General features: G+C 30.8%; 1 protein-coding gene across 1 annotated transcript in view; it reads right to left on the bottom strand.

Annotated features, from left to right (window-relative positions):
• Positions 1 to 25,105, bottom strand: part of LOC142326860 (roundabout homolog 2-like) — a 1,022,566-nt gene that overhangs the window by 60,715 nt on the left and 936,746 nt on the right. The window contains exon 3 of the mRNA XM_075369594.1: positions 1,895 to 2,048. Within this exon, the coding sequence (XP_075225709.1) occupies positions 1,895 to 2,048 (154 nt within the window). The remainder of the gene's footprint in view (positions 1 to 1,894; positions 2,049 to 25,105) is intronic.

Genomic DNA, 25,105 nt, shown 5'->3' with positions numbered 1-25,105 from the left:
TGTTTGCTATTATATGAACAAAAAAAGAACTGCATCAGCATTACCTGGACGGACCAAGCAAAAACCTGAAAAAAACCTAAATCAGAACAGCATTAGAAAGAACAAAACTATTAATTAATAAGTAAGAATATACATTAAAGTTCAAATTAATTCACAAAAATCATAATTTTACATGATAAAAACTGATAACAATTAAGAAATGAAAAGTGAAAAATAAAAATTTTATGAAATAAAATTAAAAAATTACTGAACACTAAAATATGAATCTTTGAAGAAATGTTCAAGTTCATTATTATTTACATGTATGCACATTATCAGTAAAAAAAAAATACTCAAATTAGACTAGAGCCCACCAGACTGATCTAGTGTTTAACTCATCACAAATCAGTTGTTTAACATCTGATTTTCAAAGTTGAAGGTTCTGAGATTCAAATTCTAGGTAAAGCCAGTTGCTTTTATATGGATTTGAATACTAGAGAGTGGATACCAGTGTACTTTGGTGGTTGGGGTTCAATTAACAACACGTTTAAGGAATGGTCAGCCTCTCTCTCTTTTCCTGTTTAGCCTCCGGTAACTACTGTTTAGATAATACTTCAGAGGATGAATGAGGATGATGTATGAGTATGAGTGTAAATGAAGTGTAGTCTTGTACATTCTCAGTTCGACTATTCCTGAGATGTGTGGTTAATTGAAACCCAACCACCAAAGAACACCGGTATCCATGATCTAGTATTCAAATCCGTGTAAAAATAACTGGCTTTACTAGGACTTGAACGCTGGAACTCTCGGCTTCCAAATCAGCTGATTTGGGAAGACGCGTTCACCACTAGACCAACCCGATGGGTTAAGAAATGGTCAGGCTGAGTTTGTACAAGACTACACCTCATTTACATGCCATACACATCATCCTCATCTCATTTGGTCATGAAGGTTGCTAGTATTCACTAGTTGAACAAATTGCAACGTACACATTAAAAAATAAAATAAAAATTAATCTAGAATACTTTCAACATTAATTATTGGTCTCTAATCTTTGAACTGCATCAATGTGTTATGAATAAGAAGAATGAAAAAAAAAACAGAAAATAAAAATTAAAGTATTGAGAAACTTTAAAATAAACAAACACAAAGGTAAATGTGGTAAAAATAGGAAAACATACACAAATGGAACACACAAAGTTCAGCTTTGAAAAATAGTTATTTTAAAGCAATTACTTTTCAATAATTTTTTGATAATTGCTTGAGTATGCTAAAAGTATGCCTAAAACATTTACTACTATTCAAAACAGCAAGCATATTAAAATTTTATTGTTATTGTATGAACAAATTTAAGAAATTATTTTATAAAATTTTGCAAAACAAACTCAAATAAAAGTGCAGAACTAACAGGTTTTGGATTCAATCTAGGTTGTTACTTTATGCTAATTTGAAGGGCATCCAATGATCACCTCCTATAATCATTGAATACTAAATATTATGACCAATAATTATATATCCAAAAGGAAAATACACACGTTTAACTTCATTACATTGTGAAAATCAATTTAAATGTCATTTCAGTTACTTGTATTTTATTCAGAATCATATCACTATTTTCTACGAAGCTACTAAATGTCATGTTCCAGGTCTAATGAAACTATTAGACTAAGGAAAATGGAGTTATTGGTTTTCCAGATAATTAGAATTGCTATACACTTAATGAAAAAATATGTATCCATATTTGAATTAGAACACCCGAGAAGGAAGAGACAATCACTTTAAGGAGAGTTTTTGTATATCCTAACTAATCTTACTGCAGCTACTAATCTAGTGATATAATATATAAAATTATATTTCATTGATAATAATTTTAATGAAAAAATGGAAGATTGGGTAAAAAAATTGATTTATTTACCTCTTGGAAGAGTCAAGATCCAAAAATATGTCATCCTTTTTCCACAGAAGAGTTGGTTCTGGATGTCCTTTTGGTGGACCACATTCCAAAAGTGCAGTTTCCCCAGCTGCTACTCTTGTATCTTTAGGTTCAGCTCTAAAATCCTCTCGTAAAACTGGAAAAAAAGAACCAAAGTCAGATTAATTTGTATGATTTATAAAATAATTTTGATAAACATATTGCATTCAATCATTTCATTAACCCATAAAGTCTTCTAAAATTAAAACTGAGTTCAAGTATCATATGGCTATATAATATTCAATTTTTGATAACTTGTTAACTGCATGAAAACATTTCCAAATAATCTTCGATTTCCCTCCAACCTTAAAATATTATTTACTGTATAATCAAGTTCCCAGCAATTCCAAAATATTTTTTTTTATAATATTGGTTTTTTTATAAGATGCATTTCTTTATGTAAAATAACTACATGTATTGGACAATTGTTATAATTAGATATCACAATTATTAAAAATTGCTCAAAATAAAAAATATAAATGAAATAATTTATGAACACCTATTTTATTAATTTATAATAATTTTGTTAAGTATGTCTCATTGGTATAAGTATATAATTATAGTTAATATACATAAAAAACCGGTTACCAACAATTGAATTCGACGTGTTCAAGCGCTTTTGGAATTAAATTCCATCTTCAGGAACTCTCATATTCATCCTATTTGTAACATTAAATAAGATTTCACATTTAAAATTATAAGAAAATCATGATATTTACTTAAAACATACCAGTTGGTCATCATTTTTTTAAAATTATGTAACGTCCTGTCAATTTGGTGGTCTCAACTGTTGTGTTAAAACACAACAAAAAACTGCTATATTTTAAGTAAATATCACAATTTTCTTATAATTTTACATGTAAAGTTTTAATTAATGTTATAAATAGGATGAATATGAGAATTCCTGAAGATGGATTTAATTTCGAAAGCACTTGAACGCGTTGAATTCAATTGTTGGTGAGAGGTGTTTTGTGTTTATTAACTGTAATTTATTAATTTAATTTTTATTCAGTGAAAAACTCAGTCTTTTTTCAGTAAATTATCTTACTTAAGATACACTAATAAATCAAAAGAAATCTCATTTTGTTTCCTCCTAATTTTTGCCAAAAGTATTCATTTCAGTATTAAAATTCAACAATGAAGTATGGAAAACAACTATTGCTTATTGACTCAACAATTCAATTCAATTTTGTTGACAACTCAGATTTTTGACCAGACCTCCAAAAAAATTCAAGAAATAATTCCTATTAACCACTTACTTTCTTTCATAGAGCAGCACAAGGGGAAAATAAGGTTTAAACTTAAAATAATCATAACTTACTTCCTTATCTGAAAATATATCAGTGGTATTGTGCTGATGGTACTGTTGTTAGTGGTATTTGTCTTAAAGTATTTAGGAAACCCATTTAGTATGAGGTCAAATTTTTTGTAACAAACTTATATTATTGAATTAAATTCAGTTCAAATTTGACTTTTATGTTGTGCAAAAACATGTGATTGTTATGTTTAATAGCAGTGTGTTCATGGTGTTTTTATGAGATGATCTGCAAAAGTTGATTCTGTTGTTGACCACAGTATTTTGTGTTCTTTGTTATTACTTGGTGCATGTGCAATGTAGTATTGTAGTGACAGATCAATGTTGTATTTAGTTGACTTACTGTAGTTTAATTTATACTTTCACGAGTTGCTGTATTTGTAAAACTTTTGTTTGCTTAATAATCATGTGCATTAGGTGAATGGTTTGAATTACATATCAACCTTCTTTTCTGAAAATTTGGTTATTTCTTAAGAATATTTGTTTGTATGAGAGGTGTGGTTCAAAAGTAAGAGCTGATGAGTTATAAATAGCGATTGGCAACACTGATTGCACATGCACATAGCTTTAAGTCTGTTGGGCAATGGTGTAGTGAGTTTAAAGAAGGTCATACAAGTGTTCATGTGAAAGAACATATAACAGTTGTATTCCCTCTAAGATCAGAACACAAATGTGTACATTTGTGTACTGATACACACCTATCATTGTGATATGTAATTCAAAATATTGCTTAATGGTATTCTTATTTCAGAAATGCTGGATAAGTAGATAAAAAAGATAATCAGGTCCTCATTTAAAGAAGCTACATAACCTACATCGAAATCAATTTTAGGCACATTTGACTGACTCAATGAGATACAATATGACTGAGATATAATATACTGACTCAACTGATGATATAATATTGAATGATATGAAAAAATATTGAATGATATGATATAATATTGATGATATGAAAAAAGTTGTTAAGATTGTTTAAAAATATAGATGTTATTGAGTATGTACTTTTTAATATAACTATTTTTTACTGCTCAGCAAAATGTTTGAAAAAATTCATTTATAAAATGTTTAATGTTTTAAGATATTCATAAAAAAAAGAGTAAATGGTGTGATTGTTTTAATTTAATATCTTTTATCTTCTATACTTTGAAAGTAAAGAAAGGGTGGCCATATTGCTTTTTTTATAGTTAATTCTGAACAAAAATGTGCTGTGTGGATGTAACTTATACTAATTATCTTCTATACTTAATGTTTATATAAATTAAAAAGTAAAATAAAGTTAAATGATTTGGAATATGTAACATAGAAATCATGTAAACTTAAAAAAATCAATAATATGAGTAGCATGTAAAATAATGCATATAAGAATTTATTATTCCATCTGTTATTCAATAAAAATGATGACAGGAGTACATGTTCGACTAATGGAATCAATTAATTATTGTGATATAATTAACATATTAAGCTAATAACTCTGTCAACAATTACAACACGACACTACAAGACTGGAATGGAACTGGCCTCTATGGACACATACACATAAATACACTGACATACACACCAGCATACTCTGTTCTCAACACACACACCCCCTGGTGAATGGTATTGCTGTCATGCAATCAAACCATATGGAACTAATTGTCAGCAGCAGATAATAATTTCTGTCATTTGCAATTACAGAATTAAATTGATTTCCACTGACAAATTTCATCCCGTCAATCTACATCTATAATACTAATAATATTATCAATACAGAATAAAGAACTTTGTTTGCTATATAATGTCATATGTCGGTACAGGTACATATAATATAGAATTCTATAATTAAGTGTCATATATCCACAGAAAATACTTGTTTCTCAGATATGCATTTACGGTCATAATTAATTCTAACTGTTAAAGATCTAACATACTATTTTACTCAACACTTGACAATGAATATAAATTCATTTCTTATACAGATTACATATTAATGACAGGGAAGTTTAATTGATTTCTTCTTTTTTTATTTTGCTATATTATAATAAATATACAACTTTATATTATATGTATAATATTTAAATAAAAATCAAGCCAAGTGAAAGTAATCAAACAGAATAATAACAAAAGCTTTATAGAGTTTTATGCTGTAAAAAAAAAAGGAGAAATGATACAGATGAATTAGAAAACACAATAAGTTGGTAATATATGTATACAACTTGCATGTACCGAACAACGTTCAAAAAATTATTTTAAAAAAAAATTGATGGAAAAAAGGACAGAATATGAAATAATGACATTAAACTAAATTTCTGGGCAATTAAACACATTCTAAATCACAAAACGTAAGTGGTCAAATACCATTAATTAGTGCAATTTGATCTCATTCATGTACCTCACATATTGGTAGTACTTTGTACAAGGAAGTATTGTAATCGTGAAAAATTTCAGTTTTCAGATTTCAATGGAAATATCCACCTTGACTATCCCTGAATCCATTTTGACTAGTTTTGGGGTGACGTCTATATTGTATCTCGCATAACTCAAAAACAATTAACCATAGAACGTTGAAATTGTGTATTTAGGACTGCTGTAACATCTAGCTGTGCAACTCCCCTTTTGATTGCAACGACTGGATCAAAAGTGTCCAAAAAAGCCCAAAATCCAAATTTTTTGGACTTTGGACGTTTTCTTAATTGCAGTAATAAGTCCTCACTGAAAGCTTTTCAACAATATATTATAAGTGGTATTTATTTTCATTGATTCCAGAGTTATAGCCCAATAAAATTTTAATTAATGAATTATTTGGATCTTATAAGGGGAAGGCACGTTGGCAAGAATCCAACTTCATTTACTTTTCTTTTTTTTAACTTTTTTTTAATTTAAATATATTAATTTATTAGTAATAATTATTAATCTGTGATTGTAAAAACAAATTTACAGTAAATAATAGTCCAATAATAATAATAAAAAATATATATGAAAAAATAATAAAAAAATAAAAAATGCAAAAATATAAAAAAAAGTAATTTACTAGGTGTACAAGGAAGTCATGAGGTGTCCACATCAGATTTTATTTAATTTAACGAAATAGGTGCAATTTAGATAAATGGTACATAATATTAAAATATAATTTAATCTTAAAAAGTATGAAAAATACTTAAAAAGTTTATCTGAAAGTAAAAAATACCTCAGAATTAGGTGGAAAGCTCAAAATACCACCAGTTTAAAGGTGATAAGATTATTTCACAAATTTTCAACTGAATCAAAAAAATGTTAGTAAAAAATGAAAACTTAGATATTCAGCACAGTTATGCGCATATTTTAGTTTTAATCAGTTATTTTATTTCATTTCATTAACAATATGCCAGTAAAATCTTATACCAGGAATCATTAATAAAAGTAAATGGTTGATTTTTTTTTTGTCTTCAGTCACTTGACTGGTTGGTAAATCTATGGTTGATAAATCTTACTTTATTAAATCTCAATTATATGTATAATTTATATTATCGTAACTAAATATAGAAAAAATTTAAATATACAATAAATTATAATTTAACAGCGCAAAGATTTTTTAGTTATTAATCAAAACATTATTGCTGTTAGAATAATTCTATTTAAAAACAAAAATTCAGTAATTAGCTAAAACCAGTTATGAATAATGAATTAAAATCCTGAAGTACTGTATTTGTGTGCAAGTGTGTGTAAGCAAAAATTTTAAATTGGTTGCTTAGTTAACTGGTCACGAACGAAAAGACTAATTGAATGACAAGTTAAAATAAAATGGTAGTACTAACGAGAGATAAATAAATCATTAAGCTACAGCAAGATAAAAGCATTGATTGGGAAGGGTAGATTTTTTGAAGAATGAGTGTGTAGGTTGAAACAAAGGGATAAAGTTAGAAGGGAATGATAAGTTAGGGATGAGGATCAGAGAAGGGGATCAATTTGCTAATTGTCTACATACAGTTAAAAAGAGAAGGATACAACATCAATTATTTCTGTTGCCAATCGAGCTCACCAGTTTGTCCACTCAAATAACTCCCTAGTTATTTACCTGCTATGAACATATATATATATGACTACATATCTCATCCTGTATCAACCTCCTCTCTAATTAGATTTCAATTATTCAAATAATATATCTATTAAGAAATTAATATAAATCATTTGTAATTAATCTTCACAATGATTATAAAGCACAGCTTCTTTACACAATTTGATGGGAAGTAATTGTAATATCAAATTGATGAATTTCTCTACTCTCTACTAATTCTATCTGAAAATATGATTGTCACATTGTAGAATAAAGTGGTGTGTCTTCACAATGGTGACAGTTAACTGTCATCAATCAAGGGGAAAACAGTTAAGTTAATTACATATAATCAAGAGAAAAACTAATTAGTTATTAGTAAATCAATAACTTTTTGCATTTCTTAAATTCCGTCCTCAATTTCGTTATTCACATAACATTTTTTAATGTGAAAAATAATGTAATGCAGGTCAATTACTTTTTTTGGAGGGATAATTAGGAAACCATCTTAGCCTGACAGACTGTCAAACATTAAGCTTATTTTGCAGTCATTGTACAAGAATTATAGCAGGGGTGGGTGAGATCTGCACCTACAAGATTAATAATGAGGGGAAAAAAGGAACAAGGATAAAAAGAGGGATGGGTAGTGAAAAGCTATCAGGTGTAATATAATAACTGATAATCAAATATAAAAGAACAATAATTCAAATAAAGAATCACTGGCAAATCAATGCATTTAATTAAATAAAAGAAAAAATATTGTGTAACAGAACCTCAATTAACTACTATGAGTAAAACAAGTTTAAAAATAATATATGCATACACAATAAAATTTATGCTCAAATAATTAGTTAGACATATATTAGACTTAGTTTAAAAAAATAAAATCATATTATTAAAAATATAATTTGTTTTAATGTCTATTATTTTATTATTTTTTGGTACTAAGTAGCATTTTGATTAGTTACGATACATATTATGTAAAAGCAATGTTTGTTTGACTTTTCTTCATTTTACAAAACAAGCTATTCATTCTCTTTGACAGCATACAATTTCAGCATCAGTACAACAGCTAATGGTTTTTGTCATTACACTTTTTTTAGCTTTTCCTTCATTTTCATTCAGATCCATTTCAATCTGTTTTTAAATATACATTAATGTTCATTTAGAATGTTGTAATAGATATATCTATAAAATTAATACTCAAAACAGTTATTGATGTCATCCACTGAAAAGTATTCATTAAAGAAAAATAAATATTTGTTTTTTTTATATGATTTATTACAATAAAAAGAAGTTGTTATTGAGTTAGTTGTAAGATTATATAAGTAATTTCAAAATGCAGTTTTTTTACAAAAATATTTTTAAAAACCACTATTTGAATTGCTACGAGAAAATTATTAATACAGAAAATTTAAGTTAATTTTCTGTATTAATACAGAAATTTTCTGTATTAATAGTTTTCTCGTAGCAATTCAAATAGTGGTTTTTAAAAATATTTTTGTAAAAAAAACTGCATTTAATGCATATAATCTGCATATAAAACCGCATATAATCTTACAACTAAAAGTTATTTCACATAACTTATATATATATATATATACAAATAATATAAAGATTATATATATATATATATTATAGTAACAGAAGATCAATCTTAGTTGTCACAGAAGGTGATCTGATACCACTGTTTTACTACAACTTGGTATTTATGAATCAGTGAAAAAAATGAAATGACCATTACTTTTATACATTAACTAACTGTTAATAACTGAATGAACAAATAGTGTTTATTTGTGTATGTGTGTGTGTGCGCGCACGCGCACGTGTGCACATACTCAACTAGAGCTAAATAAAACTAACTACAATCAAAAATGGATTCAGTAATGTCAGCTAAGTACTGATTTTAGACCTTGGGCTCTCAACTTTTGAGAGTATGTGATGGGGAACTGATGGTAACTTAAAGTGATTCAGTCTTTCTGTTTGTTAAGTCCAATTTTTTAAGGTCTCATAAATAAAATTATTTTATTTTTTTTTAAACATACAAAATGATGTAATTCAATAAAGAAACAATAATTGTTTTCTGTTCTTTATCAGTAAATTGAAATTAATAATTAAAGTGAGAAGTCAATGTTTTTTACCCATCCCTGCAATTTAATCTATCCAATTAATTAACATAAAAAATATATATATATAAAGTACTTTTTTGAAGTCATAAAGGTTTTTGAATTTCAATTTGCAATTACTAAGGTATACAATGCAATCTGTGGATAAGTTAACAGAATGCTGTCAACTGACAAAGATTTACAGATAAGTTTGGACTGGAAAAGAGAAGAATTCTGTGATGTACCTTATTTTCTTAAATGGTACCAGAATTATTTTTCTATGATAATTAAAAAATTTTAATACACTTTTTACACACTAATTTTGATTTTAGGTTGGGACTTGACTGTTCTAGATTGATTTTTTAATTTTTTTACTTTTCTAGCTTCACAGCTCTAGATTTATGCTGCAAGAAGGAAAGTATGGTAATCAGTTTAAAAATGAGGTATGGGTTTTTTGCATTTCTTGATGTTTCATGACCTAGGAACCACAAAACACAAAAAACTCAAGAGGAGTAATGTTTGTATGTATGTGTATTGGCAAGTTTGATGAAGCATAATAAAGTTGGACTGGATAAACCAATTTTGATGAAATTTGGCATAGAAACTTGTGTATCATGATAGTTTCTTTAGAAACAATTCTAAAACTTTTGCAAATATAATCCGGTTTTATATTATGCATGACCTTATTTTACTATTACCAAAAAAAATATCCCCCCAACCCCCTTCTCAAAAAATTGAAAAAAGCTATATTTTTATTTATTGCACGTTTTTTAACCAAACTTTTTTTTAAGCAGTCTTTCGAAGCACAGTGATGGTGGTGGTGATGGCGGTATCAGTATCAGTATCGGTAGTAGTAGTAGTACAAGTGACCCAAAAAAAACATACTTTGAGGGTCAAAGTCGACCAAAGCTGACCAAAGTTTAAAAATATTGATTTTTTTATCTTTTAAAACTTTTTTGGTTTATTTAAACTTTTAATAATAATATTATAATAAAATTTCATCCTAATTCATCATTCCCTCCCAAAAAAAGAAATCTTTAGTAACTTCTTATTGGTTGTCCATTTTTCAGTGGAATTTTTTAGCTTCTTCAGTTTAACATGTTAAAAAAAATGTTTTTTGTACGTGATTTTCAGGATGGGGAAGTAGAAAAAAGTAAAATATATCAATTTTATGAATTTTTTAAACTTTTTTCATGTACCATTATTTTTCCACTGTATAAGAATAAATAACCAATACCAGGAAAGTATAACAACTTTGTCGCCTGCCACCTATTTTGTAATTTCACATAAAAATTATATTACTACTTTTTAATTTCTGAGATGTTTATTTCTGTAGTTAGTTGACAAAGATTATGTTCAGTAATTAATTAGTTGTTCAAATTTTCAAATATCTATTTTGGTAAATATGATCAAAATTTATTTTTATAAATTACTTTTTGTGTTCTTTCATGTTTATGTACTTAACATTTGTTCAAAATATCGAGATGCAATTTTAATGATAAATTCAAAACTTCATTTTTAATTTTCATAAATTTTTTTAAAAAATTTAAAAACATTATGGGTATATTTTAATAATTTGTTTTTATCTCATGATTTTCTTTTTGTAGGTCAGATAATGAAAAAACTTATGATTTTTTGTTTGATATCAATTAGGGGTCACGCTGGTTTCTAAGTTTGGAAATGGTTTTACTAGAGGTAAATTTTATACTAACATGTGTATGTGTACAATATAACATATATTTTAATCTGTGATAATGAACAGAAATTTGATAAAAATCATTTCATAAAAATGATATGTTTGTATTCATAGTAAACATGAAGAATATTTTTCAAACAAATTAAAAAATTGTTTTGTTGAAGAGAAAAAGGAAAGAAAAAGAAAAATTAAATTATGGTTAAATGTCAGGATTGAATAATTTTTCAAGAATTCAGAAGATTTTATATCGGTTCAGTAGAAGTAACAGCATTCATTTCAATTTAGCTTTGTTTAGAAAGAAATGTTTTTTCCTTCAGTTGTTCCCCTTATACTTTAAGATTTTTTTTTTGCTGTTATTCAAAGGTTTTATAATATTTTTCATCCTTTTCAATGATTCAATGTTGTTTCATGAAATAAAAGATAAAATAAACTTCATAAAACAGAATATAAATCAATTTTCTGAAAGGTTATTATTTTATTATACATCAAACGCATTCTACAAAATATATTTCGTTAAAGCAATCAATAAAATATATATTTGCATTAAAAATAAAACAATATAATTCTATTTTTACAACAATTTAAAAATATAATCCTTAAAAACAAAATAGGACTATGAAATAAGAACTGCTTATTAATCTATTGATATTAATAATTTAACTAGAGAATTGAAGAGCAGCTTATTATATTCATACAAAATTTATTCTCAGTAAATGAATACTAATGTTTAAACAAATAAATAACAATAATGTAAGAAATTAATTTTAATTATAAAAAAAAGGCAGGCAATGACTTTCTCGAGTCAAGTAATGATTACCAATTTTGGTCAAGTAATGATGACCGAAATAAGATTTAAGCATCAAAATTGCCAAATTTTGAATAAAGACATTTTATATTTTAGGGGCTTCAATACTTTGTAGGGGAAAATTTGGGAAAAGATTATTTATAAAGAAATAATCCCTAACAAAAAAAAAATTAATTTAAAAAAGAATTGTTTAAAAATTCTAAAAAAATTAAAACAACTTTTATGAAAATTTTGTTGAGGAAAAGATCAACAGTCTGTCAATAAAGTTATACAATTGGAGACGTCTATAGGCAGGGGAAATGAAATTTGATACATGGCATAATGGGAATAACAAGAAGAAAAAGAATATGGAATGTAGTATTAAGGAATGGATTGGGAGTAAATAGTGTAAGAAAAAGAATTGGAAGGCTTCAAGTACAGTGATCTGGACATCTCAGGAGAATGGTTGAAGAGAAAACCTTGAGATAAATGGAGGAGATCCAAGGTATAGCAAAACGTTTAAGAGGAAGGCTATTGGAAGATGGTAAGACAGGTTAAAGAGAGAGGTAGAGAATAAAGGTGAAAACAGGCAGGAGGTAGAGAGAGAATGTGGATGGATAGAAGAGCACTACTAGCAAGGCTTAGTCAACACCCAGACCCAGTAAAATGGAACGGGAATAATGTATGTATGAACTTACTTAAGTTCTTTGACTTTTACGTAATCTTAAACTACTCTATTTTATGAAAGTATTTTCTACATAGTTAAAATTTAATTGTTTGGTGAAATATAATCAAGACTATCTTTTTCCAAAAATAATTCAATTAAATTTTTATTTTTATAATAGTGTTAACACACAACAATAGGTGTAAGTAGAATAGATAGGAAATTTGTATATCAAGTGATAGCAATTATTATTTATAGTCTAAATTTATGAAAAAAAATCAAAAAAGGGTGTTCTAATATGGTAAATTTTATCATCATCCACCACAAAAATATTATTTTCCAGTTTATTTGACATTAACCTCCTCTATGAATCATGAGACCTTGCCGTTGGTGAGGGGGCTTGAGTGCTCAGGGATACAGAGTAGCTGGACCGAAGGTGCAACCATATCGGAGAGGTATCTGTTGAGAGCCAGACTAAGGAATGATTCCTGAAAGAGGGCAGCAGCTCTTTCAGTAGTTGTTAGGGGCGTAAGTCACAATGACTTAAACGGCCATATCAACATCACTCAGTCCTCTGAGTACTGCACAGCTGAAAGCAATGGAAAACTACAGCTGTTTTTTTTTTTCCAAGAAAATGTGGCTCTGCATTTTCAAAAGCAATAATGGAGGCGCCTTCCTTGGTAAAATATTCCGGAGGTAAAATAGTCCCCCGTTCGGATCTCCGGGTGGGGACTACTAAGGAAGGGGTCACCAGAAAAGTAAAAAATAACATTCTACGAGTCGGAGCGTGGAATGTTAGAAGCTTAAAAAAGGTTGGTAGGCTAGAGAATTTAAAAAGGGAAATAGATAGGGTAAACGTGGATATAGTAGGAATTAGTGAGGTTCGGTGGGAAGAGGAAGGCGACTTTTGGTCGGGTGACTTTAGAGTAATTAACTCAGCGTCAAATAATGGGCAGGCAGGAGTAGGTTTCGTGATGAACAAGAAAATAGGAAGGAGAGTGGAGTATTTCAAGACGCATAGCGATAGAATCATTGTAATAAGGATAAAATCAAAACCTAAACCGACAACGATTGTTAACGTTTATATGCCTACAAGCGCCCATGATGATGATGAGGTAGAGTGTGTATACGAAGAGATTGATGAAGCAATTAAACACGTAAAAGGAGATGAAAATTTAATAATAGTTGGAGATTGGAATGCAAGCATTGGAAAAGGCAAGGAAGGAAATATAGTGGGTGAATATGGGCTGGGCAAAAGGAATGAAAGAGGGGACCGACTTATAGAGTTTTGCACGAAGTATAATTTAGTAATTGCCAACACCCAATTTAAAAATCATAATAGAAGAATATACACTTGGAAAAAGCCAGGCGATACTGCAAGGTATCAGATAGATTATATCATGGTTAAGCAAAGATTTAGAAATCAACTCGTGGACTGCAAAACTTACCCTGGAGCAGACATTGATAGCGACCATAATTTGGTGATAATGAAATGTAGATTGGGGTTTAAAAACCTGAAGAGAAGGTGTCAGATGAATGGGTGGAATTTAGAGAAGCTTGAGGAAGAGGAGATAAAGAAGATTTTTGAGGAGGACATCGCAAGAGGTCTGAGTAAAAAAGATAAGATAGAAAATGTAGAAGAAGAATGGGAGAATGTTAAAAAGGAAATTCTTAAATCAGCAGAAGCAAACTTAGGCGGAATAAAGAGAACTGGTAGAAAACCTTGGGTTTCAGACGATATATTGCAGCTGATGGATGAACGTAGAAAATATAAGAATGCTAGTGATGAAGAAAGTAAAAGGAACTATCGGCAATTAAGAAATGCTATAAACAGGAAGTGCAAACTGGCGAAAGAAGAGTGGATTAAAGAAAAGTGTTCAGAAGTGGAAAGAGAAATGAACATTGGTAAAATAGACGGAGCATACAGGAAAGTTAAGGAAAATTTTGCGGTACATAAATTAAAATCTAATAATGTGTTAAACAAAGATGGTACACCTATATATAATACGAAAGGTAAAGTCGATAGATGGGTGGAATATATTGAAGAGTTATACGGAGGAAATGAATTAGAAAATGGTTTTATAGAGGAAGAAGAGGAAGTTGAGGAGGATGAAATGGGAGAAACAATACTGAGATCTGAATTTAAGAGAGCATTAAAAGATTTAAATGGCAGAAAGGCTCCTGGAATAGACGGAATACCTGTAGAATTACTGCGCAGTGCAGGGGAGGAGGCGATTGATAGATTATACAAACTGGTGTGTAATATTTATGAAACAGGGGAATTTCCGTCAGACTTCAAAAAAAGTGTTATAGTCATTATACCAAAGAAAGCAGGGGCAGATAAATGTGAAGAATACAGAACAATTAGTTTAACTAGTCATGCATCAAAAATCTTAACTAGAATTCTATACAGAAGAATTGAGAGGAGAGTGGAAGAAGTGTTAGGAGAAGACCAATTTGGTTTCAGGAAAAGTATAGCGACAAGGGAAGCAATTTTAGGCCTCAGATTAATAGTAGAAGGAAGATTAAAGAAAAACAAACCAACATACGTGGCGTTTATAGACCTAGAAAAGGCATTCGATAACGTAGACTGGAATAAAATGTTCAGCATTTAAAAAAAATTAGGGTTCAAATACAGAGATAGAAGAACAATTGCTAACATGTACAGGAACCAAACAGCAACAGTAGCAATTGAAGAACATAAGAAAGAAGCCATAATAAGAAAGGGAGTCCGACAAGGATGTTCTCTATCTCCGTTACTTTTTAATCTTTACATGGAACTAGCAGTTAATGATGTTAAAGAACAATTTAGATTCGGAGTAACAGTACAAGGTGAAAAGATAAAGATGCTACGATTTGCTGATGATATAGTAATTCTAGCCGAGAATAAAAAGGATTTAGAAGAAACAATGAACGGCATAGATGAAGTCCTACGCAAGAACTATCGCATGAAAATAAACAAGAACAAAACAAAAGTAATGAAATGTAGTAGAAATAACAAAGATGGACCACTGAATGTGAAAATAGGAGGAGAAAAGATTATGGAGGTAGAAGAATTTTGTTATTTGGGAAGTAGAATTACTAAAGATGGACGAAGCAGGAGCGATATAAAATGCCGAATAGCACAAGCTAAACGAGCCTTCAGTAAGAAATATAAGTTGTTTACATCAAAAATTAATTTAAATGTCAGGAAAAGATTTTTGAAAGTGTATGTTTGGAGTGTCGCTTTATATGGAAGTGAAACTTGGACAATCGGAGTATCTGAGAAGAAAAGGTTAGAAGCTTTTGAAATGTGGTGCTATAGGAGAATGTTAAAAATCAGATGGGTGGATAAAGTGACAAATGAACAGGTATTGCGGCAAATAGATGAAGAAAGAAGCATTTGGAAAAATATAGTTAAAAGAAGAGACAGACTTATAGGCCACATACTAAGGCATCCTGGAATAGTCGCTTTAATTTTGGAAGGACAGGTAGAAGGGAAAAATTGTGTAGGCAGGCCACGTTTGGAATATGTAAAACAAATTGTTAGGGATGTAGGATGTAGAGGGTATACTGAAATGAAACGACTAGCCCTAGATAGGGAATCTTGGAGAGCTGCATCAAACCAGTCAAATGACTGAAGACAAAAAAAAAAAAATTTGACATTAAAATAAATTAAAACAAGAAATCTAAAATTAGTTATCTAAACTCTCGCTCTAGATGTTTGCAAGTGTAATTTTTGTTAAATCTTAATGGTCCATTAAATTTTATCATAGTGTATAATATTTTATAGCCTACTAGTAAACGGTGTGAAATTATTTTTCTGTTTTTGCAAATGAACATAAAGCTGTTCTATGTTTAACATAGAACAGCCTGCACGCCTAATTTTTGATATTAGGTTAACTGGCATTTCTCCCACCAGCACCCCATTCGATCGCTCTAAAAGCATGAAACCAAATGTCCATGCCATGAAGGGCTACTGTGCCTCGTAACAGTTTATGCAATCCTAAACAGCTCCTAGAGCTAATCTAATTATGTGAACGATATAAGCGCAGCCAATTGTGTCTTTACAAGACACAATTGGCTGCTATGCCTAGGTCGCTGAATACCAGCAACTACCTGTCCACCATTTATAGTCGCTTGGAACTAATGGTCAGTAGCCGACCGTTCCTTGAGGGTAGCTTCTTCCAACAACGCGGTAAGAGTCTTCCCTTAAATAAACTACTGATGCCGGTTGAACATCACAACTGCATCAAGGAACTCCCCCACAGTCCGACAATGCGGCTCACGCCACACGGACTCGACGCTTGTGAGAGGCAAATTTTCCCCTCGACCACTAAGTTCCAGGGTGGCCCGAGTTCTGCCGCCCCCCACAAGCGAGGCAGTCATACATCATATTTACATTCAACTGGCCCTCCCCGCTGACACACAACTTATCAGTTTCTAAAAGATACCTGACCAGATATTACTTCAAATTTACGTGGTTGATGAGCATGTGGGTACCCGTTACCCTTAAAAATGATTCCGAGGTGTACCATCCGCCCATGTCTTGTATAAAATTATGCAAAGCCCTTCCCTTGATGAAGCTTGGTACCATTCATGCTAGCAAGCTTCCAAATTATAATTTTTGATATAACAATATTTTTGTTGCTGTTGAAAGCTTCTAATTTATTTCTAATTTGTTTAATTTTACTGAAGTATATACACGTATATAGGCCGCACGCATGTATAAGCGGCACTCGGTTTCTGAGATAAACATTTTAGGAAAAAAAAGCTGTCTTAGAATTTTGTTGAGAGACCAAAACAGAGACAGTACAGTACCGAGAAATTTGACAACTTTTCAAATTCCTAAGATCCACACTATCCACATAATGATATCCTTCCGCACAGAGTGATGAATTTTGAAAAGCTTCAATCGCTTGCCAGGTAACGGTATTGCACGAGAAAAAGAGGAAGAGGATGGAGAGCATTCCTACCAGAATTGTAAATATTCTTTCCTTAGCTGACTGGTTACTCACTAATCAGTGAAAAATGATCCGCGTAATAGCAAGTTACAGTAGTAAATTTAAGTTGCAAGTAGTGCGTTATGCGCAAAAAAATAAAAAACGAGCAGCTGGGAGGGAATTCGACGAGGATAACAAAAATGTGCGAAAAAAACATCCGACAATCTTTTCGAGGCAAGAAGGCGAAATATTCGGAAGCAGAAACCAACCTATCTGTTGGATATGTCAAGAAAATAGATAGATTTTCTGTGTCCGTGGAAGTGTTACAATTAGAAGAGCATCTATTAAGAGAGAGAATGGAAATTCCTGATATTGAACTTAAAACCAGATATGGCTGGGCAAGGCGCTTTACGGCACGAAATGACCTCGTGATTCGGTGGCGGACAACAATGGCTCAGCGACTTCTGACACCTACCAGAAGAAACTATTTGCATTTCAAAAATATGTTCTGAGATTATAGAATACACGCAACTACAGTATGGGGACAATTAGAAATGCAGATGAAACTCCCGTATTCTTTGATGTACCAAGTGAAACAACAGTGAACAAAGCTAGTGAAAAAAAACAGTGCGAAGTTTTTCTGCTTCACGAACAGAAAAACAGCGGTGTACCTTAATGCTAGGTGTCATTTCTGACGGAACCAAACTTTCATACGTCACTTTAAAACGTAAAACCATGCCTAAGGGGGAGCTACAGCCTGGAATACTGGTAAGAGTGCAAGAGAAAGGGTGGATACAGAAGAATTATACATGGATTGGTTGAAGGCAGTGTGTCCAGGTGCAATGTTACGTCACAGGTCCATGCTAGTTATAGGCAGAATCCGAGGTCATTTAATTCCGAGGTTATTTAAAGTGAAGAAGTGCGGCAAGAGAAGTACGCTAACATGGGCATCACAACCATGTGGTACCATACCTCCTCTTATGGAGGAAGAATGTCTGACATGTTACTACTCGATATTTCCATTAATAAGCTTTTTAAAGCTCATTTGTGGCGTTTCTATCGCGAGTAGACAGTTAGATGGAAGTGACTCCAATCGGGCGTTTGAAGAAAGCCCGATTATTACCTCAGTTCTGTAGATGGATTGTAGCATTGAAACTCATATCACACAAAATGGTCACCAAGAGTTTCAAAATCACATCTATTTCAAACTCGAAGGACAGCACTGAGACGACGTAATATAACAAGCACTGTATCATCTGAGAGCGAGGACTATGGCGGAGGTGATAAGGAAGAGTCAAGGGTTACCTACATGTTATCAGTGCAAAATGGTGACAATTATTGTTTTCACAAGGTACGTTTCAAAATTTTTTTTTAAAGTGACCTCTAGGTCTAATATTCGAACACAAGCCACACCCTATCTTTCTCGGCGATTTTGGATTAAACAACTTCAGTCTGTACACGCGAAAATACGGTATTTTCATTTCAAAAATACTGTTTTCAAGAAAATTTGACCCAAAAATAGATAGTTGCGAAATGAAATATAGAACTTTAATTTTAGTTTAATCTCATGATTAGACTAATTATAATTATGATTAGATTAATAATAATTTCATGAACAATCTCTACTTGGAAAGGTCGATTGATGAGCATAATCTCGCATATTACGTTACATGCCATAAACATTTATTATTTAAAATGTGACGATCGATTGAATTTTATCATGTCCAATCAACTCTTTGTATTATTACAGACTATACATTTAAATTTACAGTTTACAGATAATAGGAATCTCGATGCGGAACATCGATTGGTTGTTATTAGTAACATTTTAATATGTCCGATAGAATGAAAGATAATTCCTTAAAATTTTATCCATCAGTTATCATATTTTTTCAACTCCTGTGAATATTGCGCGTTACATCTTACGATCTGTTTTACATCGAGGGACTTCAGTCTGCATCGAGGTGGGAATTTAGAATATTAGAAATGTTTTTGATTTCTACCTTGGTTAATGGAGAAACTTTATGCAGTGTCTAATTTTCCTTACCAAAAAATGGTTTCCTCCAGGATTAATTTTGGCATTAAATAGGGAAAATGAAGGAATGAATCCATTGGCTTGGAAAGAAATAAGAATTTTAATAAAAGAATTAATCCAAGTCGAGTATTTGCCTTCTTAATTCTGAACTCTTTATTAACTGATTAGCATAACATCATACGTCCTATTAATTACGAATGCTAATCTCCTAAAATCCTATTTCTGATTAGAATCTTATCATAGGATCCTATTTTCTGTATATTTTGCCGGAATAGAATTTTATTTATTAAAAATAAGTTAAAACAATACACCCTACAATAGTAATCAAGTGGTTTCAGTTTTTAATAATGAAAAATCTTTTTTCATACGTGTGCTAAACTGTGAAGTTTTCAAGTTCGTTTGAAATGATTTATTTCAAGCAAAAATAATGTTTTTTAGATAGATTCTGCAATAAAAAATGATTTTTTTTGTGGCCGAGAAACGCCTGGGCGTTATCATCGCCCGGTAGTTATTAGTAAAAGGGTAAAATAACTCCGAAATAATAAACTATACAAGGTGTAGACGTAATATTAATCATATAATAAAAATTTTTAAAGAAGGCAAAATAAAACTCAAAACTAATACCACAGACAAAGTTGATAAAATATAAAAATTAAAATACAGATTAAAAAAAGTATATAAAAATTATCTAACTCCGATGGATTGTGCAAAATTCCCCTCCCCGAATAGTAAAATTAAATACATAGAACCAAAAAATCAATCGAAAATAAAGGTTAAAGTTATTAAAAAAAACTCTCCTTACAAAAAAACATATATGAGCATATTAAATCCTTTGCAGTAACCCGGTACTATGTAAAAAGAGAAACATCCGTTCCAAAATCCCGCTATCATTGCACAAGATATCACGGATGTTTCTGGGTTTATTAAATATACATGTAAAATATATTAAAATAGTAATGTTGACAAGTACAAAACACACAAACACACATACACACACACATATATATATATATATATATATATATATATATATATATATTCAAAAACACAGTATACATCATATGAAAATTAATATATATCATAATGTACGTAACTGAATGTACGTATATGGTGAATTGGAAGTATCGAATTGTATGCGTGTACAATAGTTGTACAGTTATTTAAATAAGTTGCATTATATGTGTCCCAAAGAAGAAAATGGTTTTTAAAATTAAGTGACAACTTTAACGGTTCCGAAAGCTGACTGGTGTAACCATATATTACGTCACTACTTTGAACGACAATTTCCTGAAATTCTCTGGTCGCTTGAATATTATACAACCATTCAATATTTATGAGTACTGTACGCTAAACATTTGATTTGCTTTGCTAATTTGGAAACTGACAGTAGTAATCTTAATTGTTGGTCATCCAACACACCTTCTGGGACACAGATTTACATACAACACACATATATATGTGTGTAACTATTGTTGAACTCGCATACAACAATTCGATATATCCAATCCATCACATAACAATACAATCACATGCAACATAACACATCTTAATTTTCACATCTTATATTTGGTGTGTGTGTGTGTGTGTGTGTGTGTGTGTGTGTGTGTGTGTGTGTGTGTGTGTGTGTGAGGTAGTACTTTCCAACAGTACTTATATTACTGTAGGCCTAATTAATTTAATATAGTTTATTTATTTAGTAATTGTTTTGACATCTTTCCTGGGAGCAAATTATTATGTTTCTTTGTAGGTTAATTTTAATTTATTTATTTCTTTTGATTTACTTCTATCTGTATATTTAATTTTTACTCTATTTGTTTATAATTGGAACAGACTCAGGGTAAGATCTGGTAAGGTGTATATTGTTCAGATTTAAATATAAATTTGATACTAGTACTGAATAAAGGAAACATTCGTATTCTACTCTATTATAATCGTCGATCAGAATGTGGGAATTTTGTTTGTCTTTTGGTTAAAAGAGGAAAAATGTTTTTCCTCTTTTACCCAAGAAAATAATATTTTTACGCAGTTTTGATTCAGGTTTTAAAATAATTTAGATTAAAATTACGCTTATTTTTTTCAAGCAATATAATATAAATTCGTAGCATACTAAACAATAGTATTGGGATATGCAAACAACTTTTGAATCGTTCTATGTAAATAATTAAAATTTCACCTTTATTCTATATAAATAATAACAAATAATGTAATACTTCAAGTAATTAAAAAATAAGCACTTTGTTTCGTTCGAATCTTTCAAATAGATAAATAAACCACATCACGGTAGAATAAATTAGACGATCAATATCTACTTTCATTTTGTTTAATGATAGCTTAGATTAAAGTGATTAAAAAAAAGTCTAATAAAAATACGACAAATATCTAAAAAAATAAAAACTATTTCACGCACCTGGAAAGTAATTTATATGAGTTTTAAATAAAGATAAATATTATGTCAGTTAAAAAAAATATTGTTGAAAGCCGACGAGTTACCCAAATTCAAACTATATTCTGGTTGACGATTACATTAAATATTTACGAGATATTCAAAGAATTGATGCGGGTTGAAAGAATCAAAAACTGTTGTATCACATAATCATTCAACTCTCCTACTGAAAAGATAGTATTTTCTCCGAATTTGTTTTTTTTCATCCTACCTCCTGGGCCGGATTCACAACAAAGCAAAGCACAGTCCCGGGGGTTGTCTACTCAAACGGGCTTCCCCGTCCGCCGGCCATAAGTCTAGCCGGACAGGTCAGTCCGCCGGTTAGATCTTTTCATTGCCTGCCTCTAATCCCTTAGCCGGGGTATCCAAGCCCGACTATGTCGTTCCTGGACTTCATGCCGAATTTATGTTGATGATGATTAAGTAAAAAAACTGAATATCGAATTGAATCATGATTTAATTAATTATTAATAAATGTAAATAAATAATATAAGTCACTAAAAGGAGCTAACTCTTGAAGAATAAAACGTTATAGATCATTAAACGAAAATAATACGTTTTATAGCGTAATTAAACTTTCCCTTTTCTTCCTTGTTGTAAATTGAAATTTATTAGGGAAAACCCAGATTAAATTATTGAAATTACGAAAAATGTACTCTGTTAAATCATCGTTACCAGTTTTACGAGCCCGTTTAAAATATCATAACTGTGTTAAGAGATACTATAGAACGTATCGAGATTTAAAAGTGAGGAAATCATTCTTATACGTCCTTCAAAATAACAATATCGCAAAAAATCAATAAACGAGTGGTCTATCCCTATCCGTTTAAGTTTATTTATAAACTTGATGATGCCCCTCGCAGTAGGAGGCCGAGCATTTGAACTGAGATATGTGCTGTTATGGATACATCGATTCAATGATCACTGATGAAATCAATGCGCAAACGTTCTGCAGAGTTAGGCATTCTAAGATCGATAATGCGAGAGCATTTGAAGGACTTGAAAGTTAAACGTTTTTGTTCAGACACAATTGTGCTGAGTGACAATGATAATGATCGACATGTTTATGCATGTTAGTTATTGCTTGAATGGTTTGCAAGAGCAAACGATAAAAAAAGCCATGTTCTCAGAAGTGTGCGATTTATGGAAACTCGAAAGACAATCATCACTTTTCTGGGGAAGTCGAAGGAACACCATCCGCCTCGTATTATGATTTAGGCTGGGATGACAGCTGAATCGGCTGAACATCTTCTCGGTTTTTATTTTTTCGACGGCGCAGTTAATCAACATAGTTACCTCAGAATGATCGACAAATGGTTGCTTCCAGAATTAACGCAATTAGGGTCGCTGAAATTATTACGTTTCAGCAAGACGATGGTTCAGCGCATTTTGCTTTGAATGTCCACAGACGCCTAAATTTTTCCGAACGGCTGAATCGGACGAGGGTTAGAAGAGTTACCGGCTCCATTGCCTTGACTAATATGAACTCCTGACCTTACCATACCTGACAATGCACTCTGGGTTTTTTTAAAAGAAGAGATACGAAAACGCAGGTACGTCAACAACAAGCAACTTTAAAAACGCTGTTCGGTCAGAATTTGAAATTATCACCATGTTGTGGATGAACAACGAAACATAAAGGGACATGCAGCTGTGCTTGATATGGTGGAACCCACACAGACGTTTTAGATTCATAGAAGATAAGCTGCACCTCTCCTAATAATTTCATAACTAGGGAAAGGGGCTTCCCGGCCACTCCGTAAATCTAGTAGAGCACACTTCCATTTGAAACTACCGTCTTTCTCTCTATACTTAACAATAATCGTTAAAAGATTTCTCCAAGAATCCGAACTCAATTTCTGTTGACATTATCTCCATGCCCCTGGAGAATAAAATCAGCCGAAACATTATGTTTGATATCACATCACTAGATTTGTATATCTAAATTTAGATTTGTATCACTAACCGGTCGTACAGCAGAACCGCTTGTTTTCCAAATTTAGCCTTTATAGAACTCTAGGTTGGTCCAGATTAGTAAGAAATAACAAATAATACTGTCAGCTGCTTATGATATAAGTATCTAAACGTTTCATTTATTTATTCACGTAGAAGGAAACAGAGGCTTACTATTGTGAGATTGTAGTAGATGAGTGATATATCAATGAAATATATCGATTGGAAACCAAGGATTTTTCTTACAACAATAAATCGTTAAAAGTAGGATCGCTGAACACGAGAAGAAAGTGTATTTATAAAAGGGAACGTTATTACCATAATAGTAAATATAATATTATAACAAAAACGTTTACGTTCACAAAACACCATTGTTCAAAGTCATTTATAATAATATTCAACCGGCACGAGATATTATAATGTAGTCATTTTGAGACATCACCTTTATTAGCGACAAACACTGAAAATCTGTTTATAGAGATAGAAAATGATGGTCGGAAGAGAAGAAAGAGAGAGAAATAGGACAAGAAGAGAGCTTATATGACTGCATTTAAGCAGTTCAATGAATCGTACGTTAGAATTGAAAATGATCAATTATTTATGCTCACAGTGCGTGAACTTGTGAACATTGTAAATACATATATTCCACATCGACTGTGCGGTTAATGTACGAACAGAAAGCACTCAAATGACTAGTGCACTTACGCAGAAGTCTCTACTTGTAATCATTACTATTCATCGCTACAATGTGTAATTATATATTACACAAATAGAGCAAAGCATACCTTTTTGAATATTTAATATATTCTTTTAATATTTATGTAAAAAAATTAAGAATTAAACAATTAATAGATAGAAGTGGAAAAAATTCATTTTATAAATAATTTGTGTAGTTAAAAAAGGTGATTACAGAAAAAAATAAAAAATAAAAACTGCAGAAATTAAATTAAATAGGGATTATTTTTAGTATACATTTTAGACAGATTTATTTTTGCCAACAACTGACAACCCCAATTTTTTCAATATAGGGTAATTTCATTTTTTATCCAAACAGGGCCGCAGAGGACCAAGTAAATAACATTTTAAGTCCTTCAGTTCTGATTTTCCCTGCAAAATTCTTTCATTTTTTTACCATTCTGTGTTTTTCGTTCTTCTTTCCAGTATACGCGCTGTGCTATCTTTTCTTTTTTTGCATTCACAAGAGCCTGTATTCTGTTTTCTCAAA

This window comes from Lycorma delicatula, chromosome 6, assembly GCF_047948215.1.
Source record: "Lycorma delicatula isolate Av1 chromosome 6, ASM4794821v1, whole genome shotgun sequence".
In the NCBI taxonomy this organism is placed as follows: Eukaryota; Metazoa; Arthropoda; class Insecta; order Hemiptera; family Fulgoridae; genus Lycorma; species Lycorma delicatula.
The sequence above is the reverse complement of the archived record's forward strand: the minus strand, read 5'-3'. Positions and strand labels throughout refer to the sequence as shown.